At 36.3% G+C, this 26,511-nt stretch overlaps 3 protein-coding genes across 3 annotated transcripts in view; 2 read left to right on the forward strand and 1 right to left on the reverse strand.

Annotated features, from left to right (window-relative positions):
• On the reverse strand, positions 1-4,816 carry LOC142980266 (glutathione S-transferase 1-like). Its single transcript, XM_076125625.1, has 6 exons — positions 4,752-4,816; positions 1,306-1,444; positions 1,024-1,082; positions 715-856; positions 333-526; positions 1-252 (listed from the first exon to the last, which is right to left on the reverse strand). Exons 2-6 carry the CDS (start codon positions 1,393-1,395, stop codon positions 126-128), a joined length of 612 nt encoding a protein of 203 aa, XP_075981740.1. The 5' UTR covers positions 1,396-1,444; positions 4,752-4,816; the 3' UTR covers positions 1-125.
• Positions 2,145-3,916, forward strand: LOC142980042 (glutathione S-transferase 1-like). Its single transcript, XM_076125317.1, has 5 exons — positions 2,145-2,243; positions 2,973-3,129; positions 3,219-3,413; positions 3,511-3,627; positions 3,696-3,916. Exons 1-5 carry the CDS (start codon positions 2,179-2,181, stop codon positions 3,894-3,896), a joined length of 735 nt encoding a protein of 244 aa, XP_075981432.1. The 5' UTR covers positions 2,145-2,178; the 3' UTR covers positions 3,897-3,916.
• The window catches only part of Eps-15 (Epidermal growth factor receptor pathway substrate 15), a 46,451-nt gene continuing 24,017 nt past the window's right edge, over positions 4,078-26,511 (forward strand). Inside the window, exons 1-9 of the mRNA XM_076125624.1 lie at positions 4,078-4,166; positions 4,610-4,654; positions 6,749-6,883; positions 20,486-20,584; positions 21,549-21,728; positions 22,163-22,273; positions 22,514-22,744; positions 23,000-23,220; positions 25,326-25,485. Coding sequence (XP_075981739.1) covers positions 4,140-4,166; positions 4,610-4,654; positions 6,749-6,883; positions 20,486-20,584; positions 21,549-21,728; positions 22,163-22,273; positions 22,514-22,744; positions 23,000-23,220; positions 25,326-25,485 — 1,209 coding nt within the window. The 5' untranslated portion in view covers positions 4,078-4,139. The remainder of the gene's footprint in view (positions 4,167-4,609; positions 4,655-6,748; positions 6,884-20,485; positions 20,585-21,548; positions 21,729-22,162; positions 22,274-22,513; positions 22,745-22,999; positions 23,221-25,325; positions 25,486-26,511) is intronic.

Here is a 26,511-nt window from a genome sequence, read left to right on the forward strand (position 1 = left end):
TTTTAGTCCAAGGAAACGTCTTCTCATTGAACTGCGTGGACACTTGAACTCTGTTTCACTATCACAGCCGCAATCTATTGTTGACAGACATATCGTTTGTAATAAAATTATCTTGGAACAAATATTCATGACTGTTGTACATGTGATAACTCGCCTATTCTTCGTGAAAATTCAGTCAATCCTTTTTTGTTCGCAGTTACAAAAAATAATTCATCGGACACTCTGTGAAGCCAGCTCGAGAGACGCGGGAATCTAAGAATAAAGAAGAAACATTTATCTTTCTGCTTCTAAGAGACTAACATTCAATTAGATTAGAATAATACGTAACTAACTTTTGTTTATCAATTGGTACAAGGATGTTTAGTGTGCTAACTGTGGACGCAAATACGATGTCACTGAGGGAAGCCCAACTTCCACCGAACCAATTGCGGCCCAATAGCATGCTCTCCAAATCAGCGTAGGCGCATTCAATCTCAATTATTTGTTGGGGCATTATAAAATTGCAGTTTTCGTATAAAATAGGATACTGAAAACAAAAATACACAATGAGTAGGTAAAAGAACCCACAAAATATGGTATCAAATCTTTTAAATCTAAAAATATAGGTGATTCAGTCACTCAATAAATTGATTCACATTATTTAGCGCTGCAAGCTTAAACACAAAATTCTTGTTTCTAGGTTTCGCAGACGACATAGAACTTGGAAAGACTTACTGCTGCAGCTCGAAACCGTGGGTAAAGGATACCACTGTTGTAATGCAAATGTTGATCAACTATAGATCGTCCTCCCGGGTCCTTGGGCAGCAGTCGCTCACTGTCGCAGTAGCGACCCGCCAGGTATGTGCATATAGCGTGGCTGGAAACACAAACGTCTGTTAAATGTGAATAAAAGAATAAGATCACCATTTCGTGCCAGTAAGTCAATGGCTTTGCATTATCAAAGTTCTTTTAATTTTGCTACAATTACAACCCTGTGATACAATGTTAGCAAAAATACTTAATCAAGTTTTCAAACAGACGTACCTGTCGCTTAAAACCAACTCTCTGTCTTTAAATACTGGTAATGTCTGCAGTGGGTTTAGCTGAAAAAAGAAAACGTGTACAATTTTAGTTTCGTAAGTAAAAGTAATTTAAGATTAAAAATAGATTACAGTGCTTAATTGGATGGAAATGGTTTTGCAGCTCCTTCGTCTCAGCAAATACTAACTATGGGTACAATAGCCAGAATATAAATATGATGGTGTTCTGCTTCCAGGAAATTCTTCTAACTTGCCTGATAGATAGTGAAAAGTTTGTTTAACTTACTACAGCCATTTCAGGAGACCTGTGTTCTCCTTTATCTATGTTTACGTCTACTTCAGTGATGCTTAGATTCATGGAGTCTAGCGCCATCATTACAGCGCGACACGCGGGGCTCCGATCAGTTTTCCATAATGTACAGTGTCTGGAATAGTAATTTATCTTATAATTTGAAGACTACTATGGAAAAAGTATGACCGTAACATACAGAACATAACTTTTCAGACAAATTTCAAATTGCGTTGTTTGTTTTTTGTTGTTAAAAAAACAATCTGCTTACGGCAATTACTTTTGGCGCCTGTAAGCCCTAGAAATTCGTAAAGTCTAGGAGATTATGACAAAGATGAATATGTCATAAACTTACTTAAGTCCTTGTGATGCTAAACCTTTGCTTGTCGCTACACCCATATTAAAGTGGTTCACTATAATTTAATCCAAAACTAATGTTGCATGGTAGTGTAATAATTTTATATGTGCAAATATTTATTAGTAACTTGTTTTTTTTTGTATAACTTATAATTTTTTATGACTTTTCTTGATTGGGCATGACAGTTTTCTTTCATGAAATAAAATGTTGCAGCAAGCATCTTGCAAGGAGTATTTAATTTTGCTTCAAATAAGATGAAGAAAAAACAATTGTCGATATAATCTGGAACGGTCAGCTACAAAATATTCGAAGGAATAATAAATGTGTTTATTGTAAATTCAAATAACACGCGGCAAAGGGAACCAGCATGCATTATGGAAAAGGTAACAGGAAAACTGAATTTGATCCCGTCTTGGTATCATATTGCATAAATTTACAACTTGTTGTTTTTTAACTTTAGTCATAACAGCGTCGGGAGTCTAACATTACGGTTCTACGATCGTGTTTACAAAATGCATTTTATTCGTGGTAGTTTTGGTCATCGCAAAGCCGCATTTTGGTGCATAAGCCAAAACAGGTAGGTACTATTTTGTCATATTCTTTGCTTCTTGAATATTCAAATTGATCAAGACTTAGGATGCAATTAATATTTGTTTTCTTTCTTGTTGTTCACGAAGCAGATAGGTATGTGGTTTGTGTTCATCTGTCAAAATAGCTGTTCAAAATCATTTGACGATTTAAAGATAAGACCAAACGACACTTAAAAAATAATTCATAATCAATCATTAAACGCAACTCTTCGTGATCTGAGCGGTGATTAAAGATCGCATTTTATGATTATGATTATGGCGTGCATTCCACAAGTGTTAATAAGACAGCTCTTCGAAGATTAATTAAGTATAAGTCAGATTAAATATAAAAACTTGTTATGCATTGATGAACGTGTTCAGTATTGCACATTATACAATCAATCACGTTGCACTTAAAGAGATGTCAGAGACAACTGGGGAAAATATTAGAAAAAAGGCCAATGTTTGTCATTTTATTTCATTATTTTAAGTAGGTACTTGTTTGGGATAATTTGTGAAGAACGCCTATTTTTTTACGTTTTTTTTTCGGTTAATAGAGAATGCATTATTCAGTGAGAATTTCTTATTTAAAATCTTTGAATACCGATGAACCGGTTCAGTGCTTAGGAATTAACCAGAAAAAGATTAAATATCATAATTATAGGCGGCGATGTGATGAGAACACGCACTTCACAGGTCATATAGAAGAGATGCTAATCTTATTATTATTTTTACAGGAACATTTCAGTGCAAAGAAAGCCTATACTTTATGGTGACGAAGCCTCCCCACCGGTGAGGTTTGTCATGATTACAGCCTCTCTACTCAAAACCGAATTGGACTTTCATAAAATAGATCTTTTCAAGGGAGAAAATAAACTTGATTTTTACAAAAAGGTAGAGCATTCAGAAAGACCTTACAGTATCAGGTTACTTGTTTCCGTTAAAAAGATATTCAATGTACCTAGTTTTTATTACTATTTTAGATAAACCCACTTCAGAAAGTGCCTGCGTTGGAACTAAACGGTGAAGTTATAGCAGACAGTCAGGCGATAGCATTACATCTGTGCAGAAGTATACCTAATGACTTGTACCCTGAAGATGTGTTCATAAGAACAAGAGTTGAAGAGATGATGTTCTACAATGCTGGTGTTCTGTTTCCCATAGATAGTGCCATATATGTAAGTTTAGCTTTCTTAGGCCTTTATAAGAATCATTGCCCGGTATAATTATCGATTTTCTGCGATGAGTTATGATCATTCTAATTTTTCATTGCAGACAGATTTTTTTGCTGGAAAGTGGCCAGCAGACGAAAACAAATTAACCAAGTGGTATGACGCAATGGATTATTTAGAAAAAAAATTGGACGCACATAAATTTCTTACCGGTCATGAGGTAAGATTAACATTATTTTCAACTCAGTTACATTTTTTTAAAATATACAACTTTGTTTGTTTTCACAGGTGCGTTTATGTGATCTTTGCTGTGGAACAACTGTAAGCTCCTTAGAAATATTGGTCCCGCTTTGTGATCGTCATGAAAAAGTTAAGGAATGGTTGAAAAATCTAAAATCACTCCCAGGATTTGAAATAAATGATCAAGGATTACATCGCTTGCTTAGTTTTGTGAACACTATTAAAACAAATATGGCTAAAAAGATGTAACATTTTTTTGTTGTGCAGAATACATACGTATTAACATTTTTTTATTTTATTTAATGGCCTATATAAATCGTTCCAGGTTTTCGCAAGAATTTAAATTAACCATAAACAAAAGCTAGTGATGTAGCAAACTATACAACATCGAAACTCCTTGACCAAACAGCAAACATTATCTTTGGCCCGCTTATGTCAAAGATTCTTTAGTCTATGACCGCTTATTGATTGGTCGACGAGGAGATGTAAAAAATGGCTGCCTTGCCCTCTCCTACTCAGGTAGAATTATTTGCGATTTAGGTAGTTTTTACTGTTGAAATTACATAAATTTGAAGTCTAAAGTAAAATGTATTAATGTATCTACAGTTTGGTGCAGTGCGTTTTGTATATAAAGCTTGAAAACATTAAAATATTTGATGTCAAAGTTTAGTGTACCGTGAACGGATTACGCTGTTAAAAAATATTATAATTCAATAGTTTCACCGCGTATTTGATCAATAAGTCAATAGAAATTTGCAGTGCAGAGTCTATGAATAGTGCTTTTAAGTTTTATTTGGTTTTTTTCGTCCTGAGAGCCGTAATCATTACCAGTTGTAGTTACGAACGTTGGAAATGTCGTGAAGATGATTGAAATGTCACACCCATAGCCGTTCAAAATACGAGTTTATATTAATGATTATTGTGAGTTTTACGTTCTGAGAATGGGAATTGAACGGTTGCAGGTGGCAGGGACCCACAGCGCTATATATGAAGCATATTATCACCAGGTAAGCCTATTAATCACTTCAACATCTGATAATTTTAATAACTACTTACCTTATTAAAATCAATTTAAGTAGAGAATTAAACTGAAACTTATCTTACTTGTTATAATTTACGTAATGTGCGAAATTTTCATTTAGAGTCTGGAAGTTCTAGGCCAATGTCTAATGTACAAATAAAAAAAAAGTGTGAAAGTAATGAAAAGTAGTCTCTATGGTTTTAATCATAAAGATCATAATGATATTACCGGCGAGTTTAATTGCAATCAATAGTTTAGTCTGTTCTTATATTCTTCTCCAGGGTGATGATAAAAAACTGTTCTTATTAATTAATTGAATGTTTTTGATAATCATTGTTTTATCCTTGGGCATAGACAGTGTTAAACTTTTTAATTAGTAATTTGTGAATTGTGATCCTAGCAATTCCTATTAGATTTTGGAATAAAGACATTTATCTTGTAAAAAATACACTAAATTAAAATAATCTTGCACATTGACACTATCTGCACTAATAAATCTATGCATTGACTTTTATCTTGATTAATATGCCTATTGTTTTTATAAAGATTACTTATTTATTGCTCATTCATAACAAGACTTAATTTAAATAAGACTGCTGTACATCATAGACATTTAAAACAGTTAAAATTGGATTTAAAAAAAAAGATTATGATCTTGTCTCTTGCCCTGATCATGCTAGCTTTTACTTGAACTTAAATTTGACCATTACTAGTAAAAAGGTTGCTTTTAAATCTAAAATAAAGTTTAATAAGTAGTAAGGAGAAACTTATGTAATGTTTAAATATCATACAGCAGTGTTAGGGCAAGGTTTTTCATGATCAAGCTTCATTTAGGGAATAAATTAATGTCTTAAGATTTTTGTAGAATCCATACTACTATATTATTATGTATGTGTAGGTATATCTGAAATCCTTTCACAGCTAAAGCCACTCTAATTAAACTCAGCATGAAAATAGTTAAAGAACTGGGATGAAACATGGGCTTTTTATTTAAAAAACCTAGCATTTATTGGTTGAATAATGGACAAAATTGTATACTTATTTTGAATAATTCCAGTTATGCCTGAAAGTTATTGGAATATAGAAAAATCAGTACTTAGTCATGTGATTTTGGCTCTAATATGATTCCTAACTTCCTGTTTAGATATTTTATCAGTTATGGTATTGTGATGGACTCATAGTTATCATAAATTATGTAAAATAAGTCTCCTTTATGATTGTTTTACATGTTTGAATTGATTTAATGTCATGTGAAAGACCTATCTCATCTTCAAATTCCTAACTAGCAGTTGTTTTTAAATTAATTTGATTCTGTTTAATAATTTTCACAATACAAATTGCAGTAGAAAATAATCTTAAAATATGTGCTATGTATAACTGATTTACTCACAATTGAACTAGGAACGAATTCCTTTATCCGACTTTACAAAATGGGTTTATGGATATCTCTTTTTTAGTGCAGTGTCTATAAAAATATCATTAGATAAATACAATAGAAAAGTGCTAACTTTATTGCTGTTATTACTTTTTATATCTAAACTGTGAATGATGTTTGCCAATCATGCTATTATGAATATATTGTTATTGCCTTAAAGTATAAGAGACTAAAGTTGCCTTTTTATGGACAGTAGTTAGTCATCTAAAGAATTTATACAAGAATCATGAGTGGGTTAAGCAATCTTAGTGCAAACCTTTCCTAGAGGGGGAACCATAGTTATATTTAAGCTGAGCATCTCCGTGCATCGGAGGACTTATAAAAATCTGATAGTTGTTGTCATTTAAGATAACAGTTGTTAGGGTCAAGGTTGATCACTAACTGTATGATGATTGAAGGAAAAGTGGAAAGCAAAGTAATTTGGTTTGAGTCAGTAGCTACTCCTGGATTGAGGTCTTGAGTCCACAACATAAAGGAAGTGTATTAGGATTTTGTATCCCCTCTAGAACTCTATGATTCTTGGTGTGATGTTATATGGATTTGAACCAGCAATCTTTTGAGTAGCCGGCTAATGTAAATTTCTTCTATGAAATAATATCCGACGGTGATAATGTAATAACTAATCTGTACAATGTGTTATTGCAGGTGGATCCCAATGGCGCGGGAACGATCCAGGCGCTGGACGCGGCGCGGTTCCTGAAGAAGTCACGCCTCAGCGATGTGGTGCTCAGCAAGATATGGGACCTCTCCGACCCCACCGGCAAAGGATACCTTGATAAAGTATGATGCATTCCATTTTATAATAGTTGTAGCAATTATAGTATCTATAGATGATTTTTACATACACAACTTAAAAGAACAGCTTAGAAGAATAACTCCTTTTGTTGTAAAAATAAAAACTAATTACCTACATACAAAGTGTAGAAACAGACCAAAAAAAAAATCAAAAATATTTTATTGACATAAAATCTGTTACAATATTCACACATTGTCCTGACATCTATGGTAGTCGAAGCTGTGTTACAGATGCCAGTGTCTTCACCCTTATTTATTAACATGACAATATTTTGTCATAAAACAGAAAGAGTATTAAGAAAATATTAGACCATTAGTAGTGTATAGTTATGTATGTTTACTGAAGAGTGTGCAGTGATTTTGGTTAACTGATTGGGTTTTTACCGACATTGTCACAGGCCTATAAAATAGCCCTTACCATGACCATGGTAGCATTGTAGAAATACCTAGTAGAACATTCTAGAGACAACATAGTGTAATTGACTATGCCTAGTCAATAGAGCCTGACACTCACCAACTTTTTTAGTGAATTGCGCTTTTGGAATTAGCTCTATACCTAAAGCTGAATCCATACTAATGAAAAAGTAACTCTGTCTGTCTGTCTGTTACTCAATCACGTCTAAACTACTGAACCAATTTGCATGAAATTTGGTATGAAGATATTTTGATACTCGAGAAAGGACATAGGCTACTTTTTACAAATTTTGAAAATTCAGATGGCGCCTGAAGTCCCTGGTAAAAGCTAGTACCCAATAAACCAGCTCAGTATCCTAAAAAGTCAACTTATAAACAAGGGCCACTTTTATTACTGTAATTAAACAACTGTTTACAATGATACAGACTAGAAGTGTACATGTGAATGTTTATTTGGACACAAATAGCAGCACAATGGGATGTCAGTCATTGATAATGGACATCTTATCTAAGTGCTGTATTTAGAGAAACATGTGGACATTTCTAGTAGAACATTAGGTACCTATGTTTTAGAGTTATTTGTAAGGAACAGGCATGGTCATAGCAAATGGAAGTCTTTTAATTTTATTGATCTATCGATTCTTTGGCATGTCTCTTGTGATCCTTCGGATTCTTTACTGATGAACTTAATTCTAAAGAGAGCATTATCAGTACAATCAGTTACATGTTTTAAACAATTTGAGAAAAATTTTTTCATGAATGATTATTAATAATTTTATTGATAAGCTTGGGTTGCTGGTAAAGAACAAAAATTGTTCCGAGTTCGATTCTCAATTTCCAAAACATTATTCTGATTGCTAAAATTGCAGTTCAGTTTCAGGATGTGTTGAATAACAATCGTTTTGGCTCCTTTTAGTGCGAAAATTGCGAATCATATATTTTTGTATTTTACACACATTGAAAAATACATACAAAAATCTCACTTTATTTCCAAAAGTATGAGCAAAGACTTTGGGAAATGAGAGAAAAAAAACACAGTACGATATTTGAAGAAGTTTTCCTTTATTTACCCACTATTCACCGATTCATATTTACTTATTGATATCATATTTGTATACGACGTTACACGAGAGCAAATAACAGGTTTTTTATCAGTTATCTGAAGTGAATAATAGCTCAAATACTTATTTCGTCGTCTGAATCTCTGATTGTGGAGGAATTTATCTCGATAACGGAAACGACACTACATAATATAAAACAGAAAACCCGCGCTGCGTCTGTCTGTTTCCTATAAATGCAAAAACTACTCGTCAAATTTGGATGTTTTTTTTTTTTTGACTGCCTCCGTGGCGCAGTGGTTTAGGTCGTCACGACGCAACCATTGGTCGTCAACGACGTCGGTAGTTCGTGGGTTCGAACAATTTATTTGTACGATCCATAAATAATTGTTTCGGGTCGGGTTGTATTTTGTGTCCGTTGCTTGTATGTCTGTTAAAGTCCCCGCGACACAAGAGCATTTCTTAGTCCGATAGTTGTTTTTTTTTAAAATAGCCCCCTATGTGTCCCACTGCTGGGTAAAGGCCTCCCCTCTTTTCTTCCAAACCTGTCTGTCATGTACAGTACAATTTTAATGAAATTTATAACTAAACTTTCAAATAATAAAACAATCATCAAAATCGGTCCCCCCAAATGTTTTAAAGAAAACAACCCCCTTTTTTGCAGTCGGTTAGAAATGCGACATTTTCAGCAAAATTGGCGTCACAATGGTATTAAGTTGGTTTAGCCGACTCGTTACGTAATAGTCTAGACCAGACACGAATTATTAGACATTTGCATACTCTTATAGCTACGGACTTTTTAGTATCAATTTATGAAGCTTTTCGAAGCGGCAAACGCTTTTAAAGTTAAGCGAAACGGAGACAGAATCGTAAATGGATGACTAGTATTGAAAATGTAATCGTCATTCTTGACTTAAAAAGGGCAGTTGTCAAGCCAAGCCCTCCTGTGGCTTGAATAACCCTAAGACACATAAACAAGTCTGTACCTTTTAAATGTGAGGAATTTAAAAATACTAGTTTTTGCCCGCAATTTTTCAGATTGATTCAGATTTCCTGGGGGAATAGAGTATCCTACGTATTAATCCAGGTTATACAAACTATCTGTGTACTAAGCTAACTATCATATAAATCCACATAATTTTGTCGTGATTTGGGCAATAAACATATCCAAGATAGATAGAATATGTTGTTAGGTTGTGAAATAATTATTTGTTGATCTGGGCAAGTATTTACCTGTATTATGGTAATTGAAAAATCCCATTTGTCAGATCATAAAATGCGTAATGATGACTTAAGTTTTTACCAATGACTCTTGGGTTTTATATGTAAGTCGGTCATCGGCTTAACCACTGTGCCAACTACCAGTGTGTCGAGAGGTCGTGGGTTCGATTCCCACACGGAATAAATATTTGTGCTATCCACAAATAGTTGTTTCGGGTCTGGTTGTACTTGGTGTTCGTTGTTTGTAAGTTTGTAAAAGCCCCCGCGAAAAAAAAACTTGAAAAAAAACTACGATATTTCGGATTCTGAATTTTGACTTTGAATTTCGTCGAAATCAGTTCAGCATTTGCTTCCCACTTTTGAACTCATAATATTAGTATAGATTTCGCCAAAGTTAGCACTGGATTTAAAAACACTCTTTATCAAAGTCAACCTGAGAAATATTAAGTAGTTATAAATTATGTATTCGTAACATTTGCACAAAAGGTGCCAGTGTCTACCGGATCGATGGAATGTAAACTTTTTGGCTGTAAAGCCTTTGGCTCAATATCTGGAGTCGTGCCCAATTATTATGGAGGTCGTGTCATATTACAAGTATCGTACTGTATCTAGAACATGACTTTCATAGGCTTTTTGAAGCCAATATTTATGACCTAGCTAAAGTTTTATTTAGAAGTAAATATGACTTATGTTAAAAGTTAGACATTTTAGATTTGTTGCGAAATAAACCGATAGTATAAAGGATTGTAAGTATATTCATATAAAATTATCATAATTAAAATAGTATATGGCACGGGAATGGAATCGAATAATGCGTTGCACCTTGATTTTCTCGACATTTCGGCACAGACTTGTTATCGCAAACCGATTGCTACACAAATTGTATTACATTCCTTTAAAATAAAATCTGTGTTCATGTTAAATATTCTAGCACTATTATAAAGCTGCATAATCCTTATGCACATAGACTATATTTTCCGGGAAATAGTCGGAAATTAGCAGGAAATCTCTCAGCCCCAGTCAAGTCGCGGCCGGATGTTAGCATATTACGAAATAAAATAAATGCTTGCACCTATAATGTTTAAATTTTATGAAAAACATGATATTCAAACAATGAATATGTTTATGAATATTTCTTACTAATATGCTTTCTTAGGCCTGCTACACATATTCGTTTCGGCATTGATCGGCCTAGCCTTTCGGTAAAACCAAATATTTGTATATTGTTCGGGAAAAATGTCGCTCGGCATCGCTAAATGATGAAACCGAATTGTGATTATCGGACCCAAAGGAAGTACCAGATCGGCACAAGCCGAACAAGTATAGGAAATGGATAGGTGAAAGGGTTAACAAAAAAATATTAAATTTGTCTTCGTAAAAGGCTTATCTATAAGGCTAAAGCGGTTTTTTTTTTTCGTCTCCGGGTTTCGTTTTCTGGTCTCCTCCCGTAATGAGGGAGTGTTTAGTCCTTGAGTCCACCACGCTGTCCAAGTGCGGGTTGGCGACTTTGCATACCTTCAAGAACTGTTCTTCAACTTTCGAGATTGCAAGGTTGCATCACGATGTTTTCCTTCACCGTTGGAACAAGTGATAACTATTTCTAATACACACATAACTTCAAAAAAATCATAGGTGTGTTGCCTCGGATTCGAACCTGCAACCATTTGCGTGGGAGGTAGCAACTTATACAAGCCTTAATCGATAAAAACGACTCGTTACAAAATGAGTGGTTCACCGATCACCTTACATTAGTGGGGTGGGTTATTCAGTGGGTGTAAACAACGTCACGACTTGTCGTCATGAGGCTAGACAGAGAACATACACCCACGTTGTCGTATTAAGTGTCGTGTGTCGCAGAATTAGATGATCAACTGTTATAATCTCGTGTAAATAGGTAAACTAATATATTGTTTATTGGTTGGAAAACATTAGTACGTTCTAATAATTGCTATTGTCCTTTTTTTTTAAAAGGACAACTACCACACTAGGAATTGCTCGTATATCGCAGGGCCTTTCACAAACGCACACAAAGTACAAACAGACCCAAAACAATTATTTGTATCCGAACAAATAATTGTTGTGTGGAAATGGAACCCCCGACCTCCTGAAGCAATGGTAGCGGCATGGTGACCTAAACCACTGCGCCACGGAAGCAGTCAACTAACTATCATTTACGACTTTTTACCACTAGTGTCCATTACCTTCATACATAATATCACGCCTGTTATACCAGAAAATGTAGGCAGAGGTGTATGCAATACACTCACGTTTCGTCGTTAACAATATCAGTCCCATGTAATAGGCACGGGTCATTTAACGGGCACGTTACCAGACACAGGGCTACAATGGAGAAATAATCTATACTTATAATAAATCTGTAGAGTATAATATATATTAGAAAGACCAAAAGCTCTTTGCTCGACCCGGGAATCGATCCCGGGACCTCGTGATCACCAGTCGGATACACTACCAACCGCGTCACAAAGGTGGTTTAAAGTCCATTAGAACTCTTTAAACTTCTTGCTATATTATAATCTCTTATAACTTTTTTGGCTTCGTCTTAGTTATTGTTGAAAAACAAACTACGATAAAAATATCAACACGTTTGAGGATAATACACTTAAATGGTTTTACCTTCGAGCTCTTGAGACGGTGACAAATACTAACTTTACTTATATACTTTTTTATTTACTTAACTACAATATTTTCCTTGAACGACGGTACCCTGTAAGATTCTATTTCCTACAAATAAATGCGAAAGTTTGTAAGGACGTTTGTATGTTACTCCTTCACGCCAAAAGTATTGAACGAATGTTGATGAAATTCGGTACACAGATAGTCTATAACTTAGATAACGTATTGTAACTAATACCAATACATCCAAAATCTTATGCATTGAAAGTGAAACTTATATGCTTATGTCAAGGTTGGTACATAATTATGTATTACCCAAACCAAAAAAGTCAACAGTCAGCTAAATATCACTTTAAAAGTGAAATAGAATAAGTGTTAGATATCTTAACTGCTAATTAAATGAACATTAAATGACATCGTCTTCCTCAACCTGAAAACTTCGCCCTTAGGTAAAGTGCAACAACTGTCAAATTTCCACCTAGTAAGCCATCTGAAACTTACCCAGTGGTCGTAAAACGGAACTTTTCAGCCGCCTAACTATCAAAGGACACCGTCCTTACATACAAGGCGGCTCTTTTAAACTGACATAAGTGAAATTAAACAGGAGTATCAAGCAACAAACTTATTCCTTGCTTCATGAGCTCTGTATGAACGTTAATGATCAAAGTTTCAAAGTTACTGCTAGTTTAGAAGTGCATCTTAGTGTTGGATGTACCTGAGACGAATGTTCCGTAGTTTATCCAGTATTTCTCGTTTTTACAACACATTTTTTTTACTATTAGAACTAAAAATATCTAAGATTAGCGCATTGAAACAAATCGGTGTTGAAAAATATCTGAAACTGAATTATGATAAATTGTATTGTAATTGTCATGTCACTTTTGATCAGTTTTGAAACGGCATTTGAGTGAAAAAGACAGAATAAGGGAAACCATTGCAAACACGCTTTCAAAGTCGTAGCCATCAGCTAATTGAATTTACACTTCTTATTCCTTCCAGTTTTCAACATTACCTTAAAACCCGAATATTTATAACTATTACTATAAGCCATTGATAAATTAATTTAGCCCCACTTTTCACTCGACTAGTCACTTTGACTAAAGCGTAGTAGCGACCTCTTTCCCGGACGTTGGCTCTAAAAGGACGTGTTATGCCTCTGGGGCGGGATTTTTCTTAAAACAGAAGCGTGTTTGCCGGTCTCGGATGTGAGGACCCGGGGCGCTTGTAAAGAGGGGATATTTGTACATGTAGTACATGTAATATACAAGTTTGAGGGGCTTTAATTTTTATAATGAGCTAAATGTTAATCTTGACGTAACTTTTAATGGATTTAGTGTAGCACAATTTTCACAGGATAAATCGCAAGACCACCTTTTTACTATAGAACGTTAAGAGCCTTAAATATTTTTTTCTCTAACATGGATGTTAAGGTCCTTTGCAAACTATCTATTATTTTCTTAATCGTGTTTTTAGACACTTTTCTAAAATGGGCCTATTCGCCTCATTCCTATCCTTTATGTCGTTCTCATCCTATGATCTATGTCTCTCGTACTTATTTTCCTCATCTTTCATACCTATGCTAATTTCAATTCTATCAGTAACTAGCTGACCCGCGCAACTTCGCTTGCGTCGCATAAGAAAGAATGAAAAAAAAAATCCCCGTTTTTGTAACATTTTTCGTTGCTACTCCGCTCTTAATGGCCGTAGCGTGATGTTATATAGCCTAAAGCCTTCCTCGATAAATGGTCTATCTAACACTGAAATAATTTTTCAAATCGGACCAGTAGTTCCTGAGATTAGCGCGTTCAAACAAACAAACAAACAAACAAACAAACTCTTCAGCTTTATAATATTAGTATAGATACACACAAAGAAGGGCGAGGTGGCGGTTGGATGGTGGGATGGGGAAAGGGGGGATTTGCGCCTTAAATATTGTCGTAATAGTGTCGAACAGTGCTCGATAGTGCGTATCAGTCTTTAAACCAAGTGTCTATTCCTGTTAATATATGTTAGCCATAGATCCCATATACTTAACATGTATTTATGCATTTATCACGTTTAAAGATGTATAGTTATTCGTTTTTCGACTTTAATGTGCATACGTCGGTTTAGGCAGAGGTTACATATCACGTCGCAATTAAAGAATGTTAGGCCCTATAGGCAGCGAGCTTATTGTTATTTACCGGGGTACGTTATTAAACATCAAACATCACACAAATTTAAAGAGTACCATGTTTTTAGGTACTGTTATTTATCAGTTCTTCGAACATTTGCCTAGTCCAGTGAACAATCTCTTACAACACCTCGAGGCAAACTGTACAAGTTGTGAGATGAAAAGGATGTCTTATATAATTTTGTACTATGTATATTATATTATAGATCTTTGTCCAGTCCAGAAACTTGTAGGCCTGAAGGCTTTTAGCCCTAGATTATGTTTTGTGTGTATGTACTTATGTAGGTAACTAGTTGACCCGCGCAGCTTTGCTCGTGTAGAATTTGGGTAATATTAACAAAAAAGGTTTGACATAGAATTCTGGACATGTTCCTAGAAGGTTGGGAAGAAAGAGCAAGAGTCAGGGATCTGAAAGTCTACGGGAGGGGCTTTTGTCCAGGCACCGACGCAGGGTTAATAAAAAGAAAACAGAAAGGGTTGATTTTCGAAATAAAATAGGTTCAGACGTCTATATTCATATAAAGTTTAGGATGACACTCGTTTAGTAGCTTTTGTGTGGAAGGATAACAAATATAATCAATCATTTTCGCATTTAATATGTTTATAGTTTGTGGGCAAATATTTTCTTCGATTATTGTATAAATACGTAGCTTTTTTAATAGTGTATTTATATTGTTTTCTCTTTAATCATTGTATATTTCCCCGAGGATCAGTTGAAGGTATATTATTGCTCTCGTGTTTAAGTTTCATGTACCTAATATGGCCGCAAACCTAGGGGAAAAGAAATACTTATTGTTTAAATATACGTCTGCGATATCAATTACAGTACCTTTTTCAGTCTATACTTGTATCATAGCTAAAGAAGCTACAGGTATTATAGCTATTTTTTTTTATTAGTCAACTGAACGGGTCATCGCCCTTTGTGAATATTATAATTTGAAGAAAATTATGTTTTCTCAGTAGCTGTACGGTTTTGATTTTGACAGTACTAACCGACCAGAAAAACATTGTAGAATAACTCACGATGGCTCAAACTTCATAGTAGCCAAAATCACTATTGTCTGTTCTGACGTTCATAGTCTCTCCTTTTTTATTTTTATATATGACCACTCCCGCACTAAGAATTGCTCTTGTGTCACGGGGACTTTTACAAACATACAAACAATGGACACAGTACCTACAACCAGTACCAAATTATTTGTGATCCACAAATAATTGTCTCGTGTGGAAATCAAACCGACGACATCCCGACGCAGTGGTAGGGGCGTGGCGACCTAAACCACTGCGCCTTGGAGGCAGTCGAAGAAATATTTATACAAATTAAATTCAGAGTTTGAATGTCATAGGTGTATCATAAGTGACAAATTGCTTGACCTCTATTATGACCTAATCAATTACTGAGCTGCGACAGATGCTCTCACCGGTTAGTAAAACATGAGTGAGGTGCGTGACCACTTATTGGTATTTCATCGTTCTTTGGAAGGCACGTAAATAACCCGCACTCGTTAAACGCAGAGCTGGGTAGTATAGTTGCCAGTCATTTTATTATGATAACTAAAATGATTGAAAATTATTGATTAATAACTATGTATACCTACCTACAGTGAAAAAACCGTAAAAATGTCTGTCTATATTTTCGTATGTCAGTAGATCATATCCCGAAGTAAGTTGCAAGTACTGTTTTTATGAAAGTCTAGCCCCCGGTTTCTGAGTTACATTTAGCGGTAGTTTATCTATTCAATAGCGTTTTTTGTATGAGTATAAACGCTATTGAATAGATAAACTACCGCTAAATGTAACTCGGAAATCGGGGGTAAGTGGGTTTTCCTTATCATTACTTGCACTGTCAAGTAGACAATCTGGTCAAACTCCGATGTAGGCTAACCTCTCCGTCATTTCTTTAGGAGCCCAGCAGTTGTCCTATCATTGTTTTTTTTAACAAAGTTTATGCCTGATGACTAACCCCCGCTTTCTGAGGTACATTTAGCGGCAGTTTATCTATTCAATAGCGTTAAAACTCATACAAAAAAAACGCTATTAAATAGATAAACTACCGCGAACGTACCTACTCAGAAACCGGGGGTAAGTTATGCCCGGTTTTTGAGTATATTTAGCGGTAGTTTATCTATTCAATAGCGTTATTTTTATATGATTTTTAACGCTTAACCTCAGAAACCGAGGTTAGTTTTAAGAACCATTTTGTCCTATAGAAGGTATGGCAACTAATTCCTCGGTTGCATGAACTGTATAACATAACCAGTTGTTATCTCTGTGCAGAGTAAAGCCTGAGTGACGAAACATCAAACATTGTAGTCGGGACGTATTTAATTACGAATTGGATGATAATGTGTTATCAACTGCTGTACCGACGCGTAGGGATGTCACTACGCGATTTGATTACAAATGTTGTACGACATTGCTGAATAACTCATTTTATGGTTTCTTAACTATGTAGGTTAGCGTGGATCTGAGGTTTACATAATAATATAATCTACAAATTGCCTATTTGTTGTTAATGCTCCTTAGGGTGGTCCATATTAAAATTCTTGCTTGCTCTTTCATAAGGCTTTACACTTTCCGAGGTAGTGGTAGATTCAGTCATTGAAACAACTATCGTAAGTGTCAAATAGTGGTTAAATGTTTTTTTATTGAAACTGCTCATATTTAACTAGTTGCGCTCACCGGTTGGTAAACTCTGTTTGTGGGTTAGCAACGTTTGGCGCGCGGTCATTCAATGATGGGTGACCGCATAGTGGTAATTAAAATTGAATCGAGCGTCCCCGTGCTTCAGAGGGCACGTTAGTGCCGGTTGCTGTCCATCAAGATAACAGTCGTTAAGCCATGTCAACTTTCAGACCAGGTTGACCAGTAACTTTACAATATAGCAGAATTTAACTATAGACCTGTAATATAAATTAATTGAAATCACATTTAACTTCACAATTTTATAAGTCCGTATCAAAATTCCCACGTACTGCTGAACACAACACCTTACAACATTACACCTTACAACATCCATATTCTTTGTTTAGGAACACCATAAAATTTACATAGATCGACAATAAAATTACGGTTCCTATCAAAACCGGTGGCAACCCTAGCGATACTGGATAATTAGGTACAGAGTGATACTGCGACAGTACACTTGTACCATCACAAAATTAAATACAAATTATAACATTTGTATTGCATTCCAAGTACTTACAAACGTTAATTTTGAATATATTTACTTAAAATTACGGCAATTTAACAAAATTTTTGTATTAAATTTAACTTATAATCGTATAAGACCTTTGAAATGTTGTGTAAAAAACAAAATTTAATATAACTAATAACAGTATTTGTCTTTGACATTTTGTGTAAAAGATATTTTATAATCGAATTTAAGAAAAATTTTTTGGTCTTATTTATGCTCTAAGACTCTCAAGGTAATAGTAGACTGGGATTCTTCCTGGAAGTTGCAAAAAACATCCTCTAAAGTGTTATAATCTGTGAAGTATAGATTCAAATTCGCCCTTGTAGTTTCAAAAAAGTCCCCTAAAGCTTTTACCCATTACTGTCCCACTGCTGGGCAAGGGTCTCCTCCCGTATTGAGGGAGGGGTTAGGCCTTGAGTCCACCACGCTGGCCAATTGCGGCTTGTGTTAGCTCTAATATTGTTACAATAATATTATTATTTTGTTTTCACACAAGTAATAAGTACTTGGAACATATTTTAGGGAGTTCTAATTAGTTTTAATTAAACGTGAGAGTGTTATAATTGTTGTTTTGTGGAAGTGGAAAAGTGACAACAGTTGTTTAAGTGTACAGTTTTGAAATGGGTTATAATTTGTTGAGGATTTTAAGTGTATGTGCTTGTGTGATATAAGGTATGTACATCTAGTAAATAGGCAGTTGAAATTAAGGGACGGTAGTCGGGTTATGCTAGCAACGGTGCAGTCACTCTATAGATGGGTCGCCGCTTGGTGGTATTTGAGCTGGGTGTCTTCGGAAGACACGTTTAAAGCCGGTCTCGGTTGTCGTTAATTATGATCACAGTTGATATAATGTCTAAGGTCATTTTAAAGGCTTGAATAATTCTGACAGTAGATTCACTACTAACCATACGATAGATAATTCTTCTTCTTCTTCTTATCGTATGGTTAGTGGTCAACCTAGTGTCAAAGTTGTTTAAACCGCCCGAAGGCCTTTGACGTGGCTTAACGACTGTTATCTTATTGACAACAACCGGGACCGACTTTTTACGTGCCCTCCGAAGCACGGAGACGCCCTGTTCAAATTCCACTATGCGGTCACCCATCTATGGAATGACCGCGCCAAGGTTTGCTTAACCCACAGATCGTTTACCGACCGGTGAGCGCAACTGGCTACGGGCGCCTCAACAATTATATTGTGTAGACTGCCTCTGGTATAAGTAGTATGTATAATATGGCCTGGGTAGTAGTGAATTCAACAGCTGATTATGAATTCTGAAATATACTCATAGGACGAATGTTTGCCAATGGCCTGAGTTTTAGCGTGCCCGGTATGTGTCTATAAACTTGCCCCCTATTACATGAACTAAAACTGTAAATCTAGCGTGATATTATGTATGTAAATCTAATTGTGAAATGGGGATAATAATATGTAATCATAATTACTTGGACAACTCTTTAAGTAGGTGTTTTAAAAACTAATTTGAATGTAAATTAGTTGAAGAATATTTACAATTTCAATTGAAAGTAAGAATGATTAAACGAAAGTAATAGGATTGCTTGAAACGAAGTTGTTTTAAAAACTACAGTAAGTACAAATAACAATTATAAAAAAGGAAGTTAGATTTTTAGAAATACTTGTGACCATTTCGGCACTCTAGCAGTTGGGTGAAAAGCATAATAGTTAAAAGTGTATGCTGTAGCATATCACTACTTATAGTATGACAAAGTCATCTCACCTGGTCTGTCTGTTCCCTGATTCAAAAGACCAGACAAATTTTTGTGCAGTTTTCGTCGATAGATAGAGCCATTCTCAAAGAAGGCTGTATAATTTGTTACGGTTTTCTGTAAATTTGCTTATTATCCGTGCGAGGCCGCGGAGGGTTGCTGGTGCTTTATGAAATCCATCCGAAAAACAGCTAGTAGGTACGGACATAAAATGTGATCAATTCTAGTGCACAACTTTTATTTAACGTTGATTTAGGCCTACAGTACTAAAACTAACATGTGTGTGCCATACGACTATTGTTTGTGGAACAAACAACAGTAATTGATGTATTGTTTGTGTTAGGCAGCTATAAAAGTATAGCCTGAAGGTTATCGTGATACTACTTATAGGTTACCTACTAGCTTACCGCTCACGACTTTGCCTGCGAGGAATTTCACTTCTTTCGCGGTGGAATTTTCTAAAAGCCTCTCTTATTGCTCCTCTACGATTCCTAAGGAATCTTCATACCAAATTTCAACTTCCTTTGCTCAGTAGTTTCGGCTGTGCGTTATCCTCCAGTCAATGACTCATATTGATTCATTGATTTACGCAAAGTTAAAGTAAGCCCGACTCTATTACAATTGTGTCTGATGGGTTTGATTCCTTCACGAATATATCGCACCCCTAAATGAATACTCCACTAAATCAGAAAAACATTTTTTTCAGAAACTGATTGAAACTGATTTTCTAAGATATTTTCATTCATTTAGGGGTGCGATATCGTCGCTTAGGTAACAATACCGCGCAAGTTAAATTTGACATGTTTCCAGGAGAGATAAAAAACTGATTATTATCTTTGAAATACTTCTGACATGTGTACTGAATACATAAATAGGTAGATATTAAGTTCGTTCAAGATTGGACAATTTAAAAAAAAATCTAACATCATTCGATGCGCGCTGACAAAATCTATCCAATAAAGTATAAAACGTCATATGACCAATTTTCGACTTACGCGGTATTGTTACCTAAGCGACGATATGTATGATCAACAAGCACTGTGAACCATTGTTTGTATGTTTGTAAAAGTCTCCATACGTAGGAACGGGAACTACTTTTCAAAATATGTATTTAACGTATAGTTTTTTCAAGTTTTGTTTTAAAATTGATTCTGTCTTGTCTCCAGTCGGGTTTGTTCGTGGCGCTAAAGCTGGTAGCGCTGGCGCAGGCCGGCAAAGACATCAACATGAGCAACATACACTCGGAGGCAACTCCGCCTAAAGTGGTAAGTAATTGTACATCTTGCGAGAAACAAAAAAATATAAGCATTTTCTATGCCAATGTCTGCAAAGGTCTGTTCAAAAGGTTATAGGTCGAAATGGAGTCCAGAACATTCTCCCTCTTATTCATAAACACACTATAAACCTATTTTAGTTAAAAAACGACTATAATATGTTTTCTCTTTTTCATTTCGCTAAGGAGTGAAAGAAACAAAACTCTTTATAAGCCTTTCATAACTTCATATATTTTTATGAATAAGAGGGTTTGTCTGTAGTGACATGAGTGTTGGCATCCAAGGCAATTTTTTTCTGTTATGCAATATTAAGTGAAATTTGATGAATTTTTGTTTGAAGAGCAATGCCAGTTGTCGACTGCATATATGTTTTTTTATGTATAAAATACAAATGAGTAAATATAACTTTGATCGGTTTCCAAGTATTTCTCAGAATGTTAGCTTATTGGTTAAGAAATGTTTTCAAAGTAATAAATCAAATACCAACGTTAAGTTTACCTGTGTGAACTCTTGTTGTTATTTTAATGAAGCAGAAATATTATGGACAGTGTTATGAGGTCAAATACCACTGTAATGACTGTTTGTTATTCACTTCATTCAGTAACCTTAAAAACAATAATTGAGACTGACTCAACTTTATAACCTTTCTTTGATGGTAAAATTGCCAGATTCTGTTTGATGGTGAGAAGAAAATCGTTATTCTTCTTTTAAATGGCTTCTTTTCGAAAATTCGGAACTTCGTTTTATGTCTTCAAATTATACAAGTAGAGAATGTTTTTGGACTAACTGCACCTTGATGCAGCTCCCTATATACATTTTGAGATAAGTTAATTACATTATGGTATTAAAGACATGAGCCCCATCCTCATCGTCAATTTTTTTTTGAAAACGTTACTATCTTGTAAATTAAAATTATGTTGTGTAGGTACTATATTAACGAAAATGTTGTTTCCAGGGTGAGTTGCCAAAAGTCCCCCCGATGGGCTCGGCGCCGCCCGGGCGGCCGGCAGCACCGTCCCCCGCGCCCACGTCGGTGCCGCTGAGCGACTGGAGCATGAAGCCGGCCGAGCGCGACAAGTACAGCCAGCTCTTCGACTCGCTGCAGCCTAACAATGGACTCATCGCAGGAAACAAGGTAATACACTACTTTAGTGCAGTGGTTTCCCAACCAGTGGTCCGCTGGAGTCAAAATATGGTCCGCGAATGACTTACAAATTTTAAATTTTCAGGATGATACTTTTTAATATTCTTATATAGTGGTCCCTGCTAATAAGAATAATATTTAAGTGGTCCCAGACTAAGAAAAGGTTGGGAACCCCTGTATTAAAGAATTCCTCAAAAGTCAACGCGTCAAATTCTTTACAATTACATAGCGAGATTTTATAAATAAGTAATCTCTTTTGTATCTGCTGAAACCGGGTTGATCTCTCCCTTTTCTACTTAACTAGATATTTTCTGGAATCATCCGCAATTGACGAATGCAGACCAGTAATTATGACTGTTATATCTAATTACATACAAAGACCTTTTTGTAGAACTATTAGATCTCATTGTCATGTTAAATTTCAGGTGAAAGGTGTGTTGATGGAGTCAAAGCTGCCGATAGAGACGCTGGGCAAGATCTGGGACCTCGCCGACCAGGACAAAGACGGGATGCTTGACAGACATGAATTCATGGTGGTCAGTAGTTTATAAAAGACACTTTTCGTATTGTAAAATCTGATATAATATTTTGAACGAGTGAACTTGATTTCACTTCAATTGAGTGTTCATTACGATAAAAAAAAAACAAAGTTTAACTCAATAAATATTTTCCAATGTTTCGCGGCTATTCTATAAGTTCTATGTGACAGCTAACCGTAACTTCGTTTGTAGTTTGTTAGTAATGTAACTATAACCGTATTTGTTCTTTATTTCCAGGCGATGCACTTAGTATACAAAGCTCTAGAGAAGCACGCAGTCCCCACGACCCTGCCCCCCGAGCTGCGCAGTCGGTCGGCGCGCCCCCCGTCTCGGCCGGCGTCACGTCCCCCCTCGCGCCCCCCGTCTCGGCCCCCCTCCCCCGGCTCGCGCCCCCCGCGCCCCGCACCGCCGCCACAGCAGCCGCAGAGCAACGCTTCACTGTTGGAGGGACTACTGGACTTATCTACTGTGAGTTATTCTCTTCTATCTTTATTTGATTTCAATTGCACTAAGTCTTGAATTAATTTCGAGTCGAGCAGTGCTGTTGCGTTTTGGCCCGAGGTTAGGTAACATGCTCAGTAGGTCCCTTTTTACATGGAGCCTACTATATTCTAACTATATTTCGAAATGTGAGTGTATTTCTTCCTCCTTTACATACTTTTCTTGCATGTTTTAAACAGTTATCGTTGACAGAAGAATACTAATAATTATATTTCTCTCCAGCCGCCATCTCAGACGGCTCCGGCGCTGCCCCCCATGCCGTCGTCGGCCCCCCTGGCGCCCCCCGCGGCCCCCCACTGGGTGGTGACGCCGGTGGAGAAGGCGACGTTCGACGCGCAGTTCGCGGCCGCCGACACGGACCACGACGGGTTCGTGTCCGGCCTCGAGATCAAACATGTCTTCCTCGACTCCGGGTTGCCGCAGAAAACTCTTGCGCATATATGGTATGTATTATTTTACTAACTTATTAATGTCCTAATGCTGGGCAGTGGCTTCGTCCTGGTATGAGGGAAGGGTTAGGCCTTGGGTCCAAAAAAAAGTATAGTAAATTCAGGGGTCGAAACAGGTCAGTAAAGTCAGTAGAAGTCAGTATTTTTGGACCTGGTCAGTAAAAGTCTGTATTTTCGAAAATCGGTCAGTATAGTCAGTATTTTTCCAAACTCAACGATTTTTTTTTTGGTTTTCCTTTACTGTTGGCCAATCTTAAATTCTCGATTTGCCCAGTAATGATATCAGAAAGCTGCTTTGGATGCTCGATATTATGTGGATGATCTACGTAATATAATATGTTGCTGTAAAAGCCCGAACTGTGGTAAATCCTAAGATTTTCCGGTAAAACCTAAGATTTACCAACTCTCAATGGTAAAAGTTCGAACAATACTTTTATTTCGAACTTTTACCACTATTCACTATTCACCAAAACTCCTAAAAAAAGTTATAAAGGAGTTTTGGTTTTTTTTCGTGGTTATTTTTTTTAAACCACCCAGAAGGAGGAGCCCCGCTTCGCGGGCGACATCTCGATATCATCAAGTGAATACAGGTAAAAGTTCGAAATAAAAGAATTGTTCGGACTTTTACCATTGAGAGTTGGTAAATCTTAGGATTTACCACAGTGGGGGCTTTTACAGTAACATATACATGTATTGAAGCATCACATGACTTCAATAGAATAGCAAATTAAAATTTACTATTTTTCTGAAGTCAATATTTTTGAAGTGAAAATTCTTTAGCGCAGTTGCGCACTTTTTAAGACCTGATTGAAAATTCGTAAGACCTGATTGAAAATTCGTAAGACCTGATTGAAAATTCGTAATACCTGATTGAAAATTTGTAAGACCTGATTGAAAATTCGTAAGACCTGATTGAAAATTCGTAATACCTGATTAAAAATTCGTAAGACCTGATTGAAAATTCGTAAGACCTGATTGAAAATTCGTAAGACCTGATTGAAAATTCGTAAGACCTGATTGAAAATTCGTAAGACCTGATTGAAAATTCGTAAGACCTGATTGAAAATTCGTAAGACTTGATTGAAAATTCGTAATACCTGATTGAAAATTCTTAAGACCTGATTGAAAATTCGTAAGACTTGATTGAAAATTCGTAATACCTGATTGAAAATTCTTAAGACCTGATTGAAAACTTTACTAACAATAGAAAAACCTTTTTAACACAATAAAAAGGCGGTGCTGGTTAACTATGGGGATGATGGAGACCAATAACCGAAAATAAGCTTTTTAACCGACATCAAAAAAGGATTTTGACTTTTCAATTCGACTGTATTTTTGTTATTTCACACAATTCACCCGAAAAACGGTTTAGAAATGGTCTGTATTTGGTCAGTATTTTTGAATTTTTGGTCAGTATTTTTGACCTCGGAACTTGTTTCGGCCCCTGTAAATTTTACCTGTTGTATCCTTTACGAAGTTGTTATTTGTAATATGTAACGATCCATTATACTCACGTCGCGTCGTAAAGAATTGTGTTGCGCTTGAACTTGAACTGACCTATTAATAAATTCAGACAGGACATAATGAGTTCTATTTTAATGACGGTTGGAGTGTAGCAAAGGGTGTGCAAGGCGACTAGGACTTAGAAAAAATTTCGAAAATTTTCAAAAATGTTATAGTTTGTAATTCTTTTGCTTTTATCGTATAGATTGGCTAAAAATAAACACTTTTTATTCCTAGGATATTTTTGATCAGATCAACCGTTCGTCAACAAAATCAAAATGAAAGTCCAAAAAAGGAGTTTTGGGCAAACCGACATGGGTAGAGATGGAGGAGCCCCGCGATGCGGGGCTCCGGCGACATCTTTCAACTCCCATTAATATTCTTTTCGTCTCGTTTGATATTACATCAGGTCGTCGCTTGGCGGGGCTCCTCTGGGTGGTTAAAAAATAATAACCACGAAGGCTGAGGTGGGAGCGAGCGAAGCGAAGCTCCCAACTCAGTCTTCTAACCTAACCTACCCATGTCGGTTTGCCCAAAACTCCTTTTTTGGACTTTAATGACTATAAAGTTTAATATAAACTTATGTTTGTTCGTAGGGCCCTGTGTGACATGGAGGGCGTGGGCAAGTTGTCGTGCAACCAGTTCGCGCTGGCCATGTGGCTGGTGCAGCGAGCACTGCGGGGGGTCGCGCCGCCGCCCGCGCTAACCGCCGACATGATCCCGCCGCCGCAGGACCAGCTGCAGATACTGGCGCAGGTATGTTGTAAACTCTGCTATGTAGCAGATGCCATTATTTGTGTGTTTGAAGAACGAGGGAGAGAAGACTTGTAATGCAAAGATCCATCCGTTCATCATTCGGTGAATGAAAGAATGAATGAGCTAGTGTATGGATGAACTAGTGAATGAATTAATGAACGATTAAATGAACAAATGAATGAATGAAGGACTGAACTAATAAATGAATGAACGAATAAATTAAGGAAGGAATTAACGAATTAATTAATTAAGAAATGAATGAATGAATGAATGGTGCCAATACCGTATTAAAAAACTGTATAATAAAACTACACACAAACAAAAAATACACATTTATAACATAACAATGCTAGTCACTTCTCCTGCGTCCGCGTACAGTGTCGCAGCTGCGTAACAGAAGCACGCAGGTCAGTATCAGGGAGACGAGCATCACTTGATGACTGTACACCGACACTCCGCGGATCACCACCAGCTTCACTGTACCGCACAGCGCGTCCCGCTGCCAACAACTGTAATATAACAATATTATGACCTAGTGTGACAAAACCTAAGATTTAGTATACTACTGCGCCATTTATGCCGTCATTACTATAGGCTTACAACTTAGTAAAGAGCAACCCATGTGAGACACGCACGTAGGGGTATACAACATTTAGTATTTGAAACGTCAGTTACCTGCTGACTCATGTTGTGGACGGTTGCTTGATTGCTACAGTTATTTTATTTTGGATATACCAGACTCTACTAAACTGTAGGGGTATAGGCGGTAGACCGCTCATGACTTTTAACAGTCACCACAGAAATACTGCGTAAACTTAATTAAAAATATGACTACAAAAATACTGCCTCATCACTCACACCTTACATTACAAAGTGAGGATAAGGCCTCCTTTCCTCTTGCGCTGACATCGGTGACGTTCGTACACAATGTAGCGACGCTAACATAAGGCACGGCCCATGCGACAGCGTACAAAGATAGTAACTCTAAACAGTCACCTGTATGTATGCTCGTCCCGGTACAAGACT

The sequence above is a fragment of the Anticarsia gemmatalis genome, chromosome 17 (assembly GCF_050436995.1).
Source record: "Anticarsia gemmatalis isolate Benzon Research Colony breed Stoneville strain chromosome 17, ilAntGemm2 primary, whole genome shotgun sequence".
In the NCBI taxonomy this organism is placed as follows: Eukaryota; Metazoa; Arthropoda; class Insecta; order Lepidoptera; family Erebidae; genus Anticarsia; species Anticarsia gemmatalis.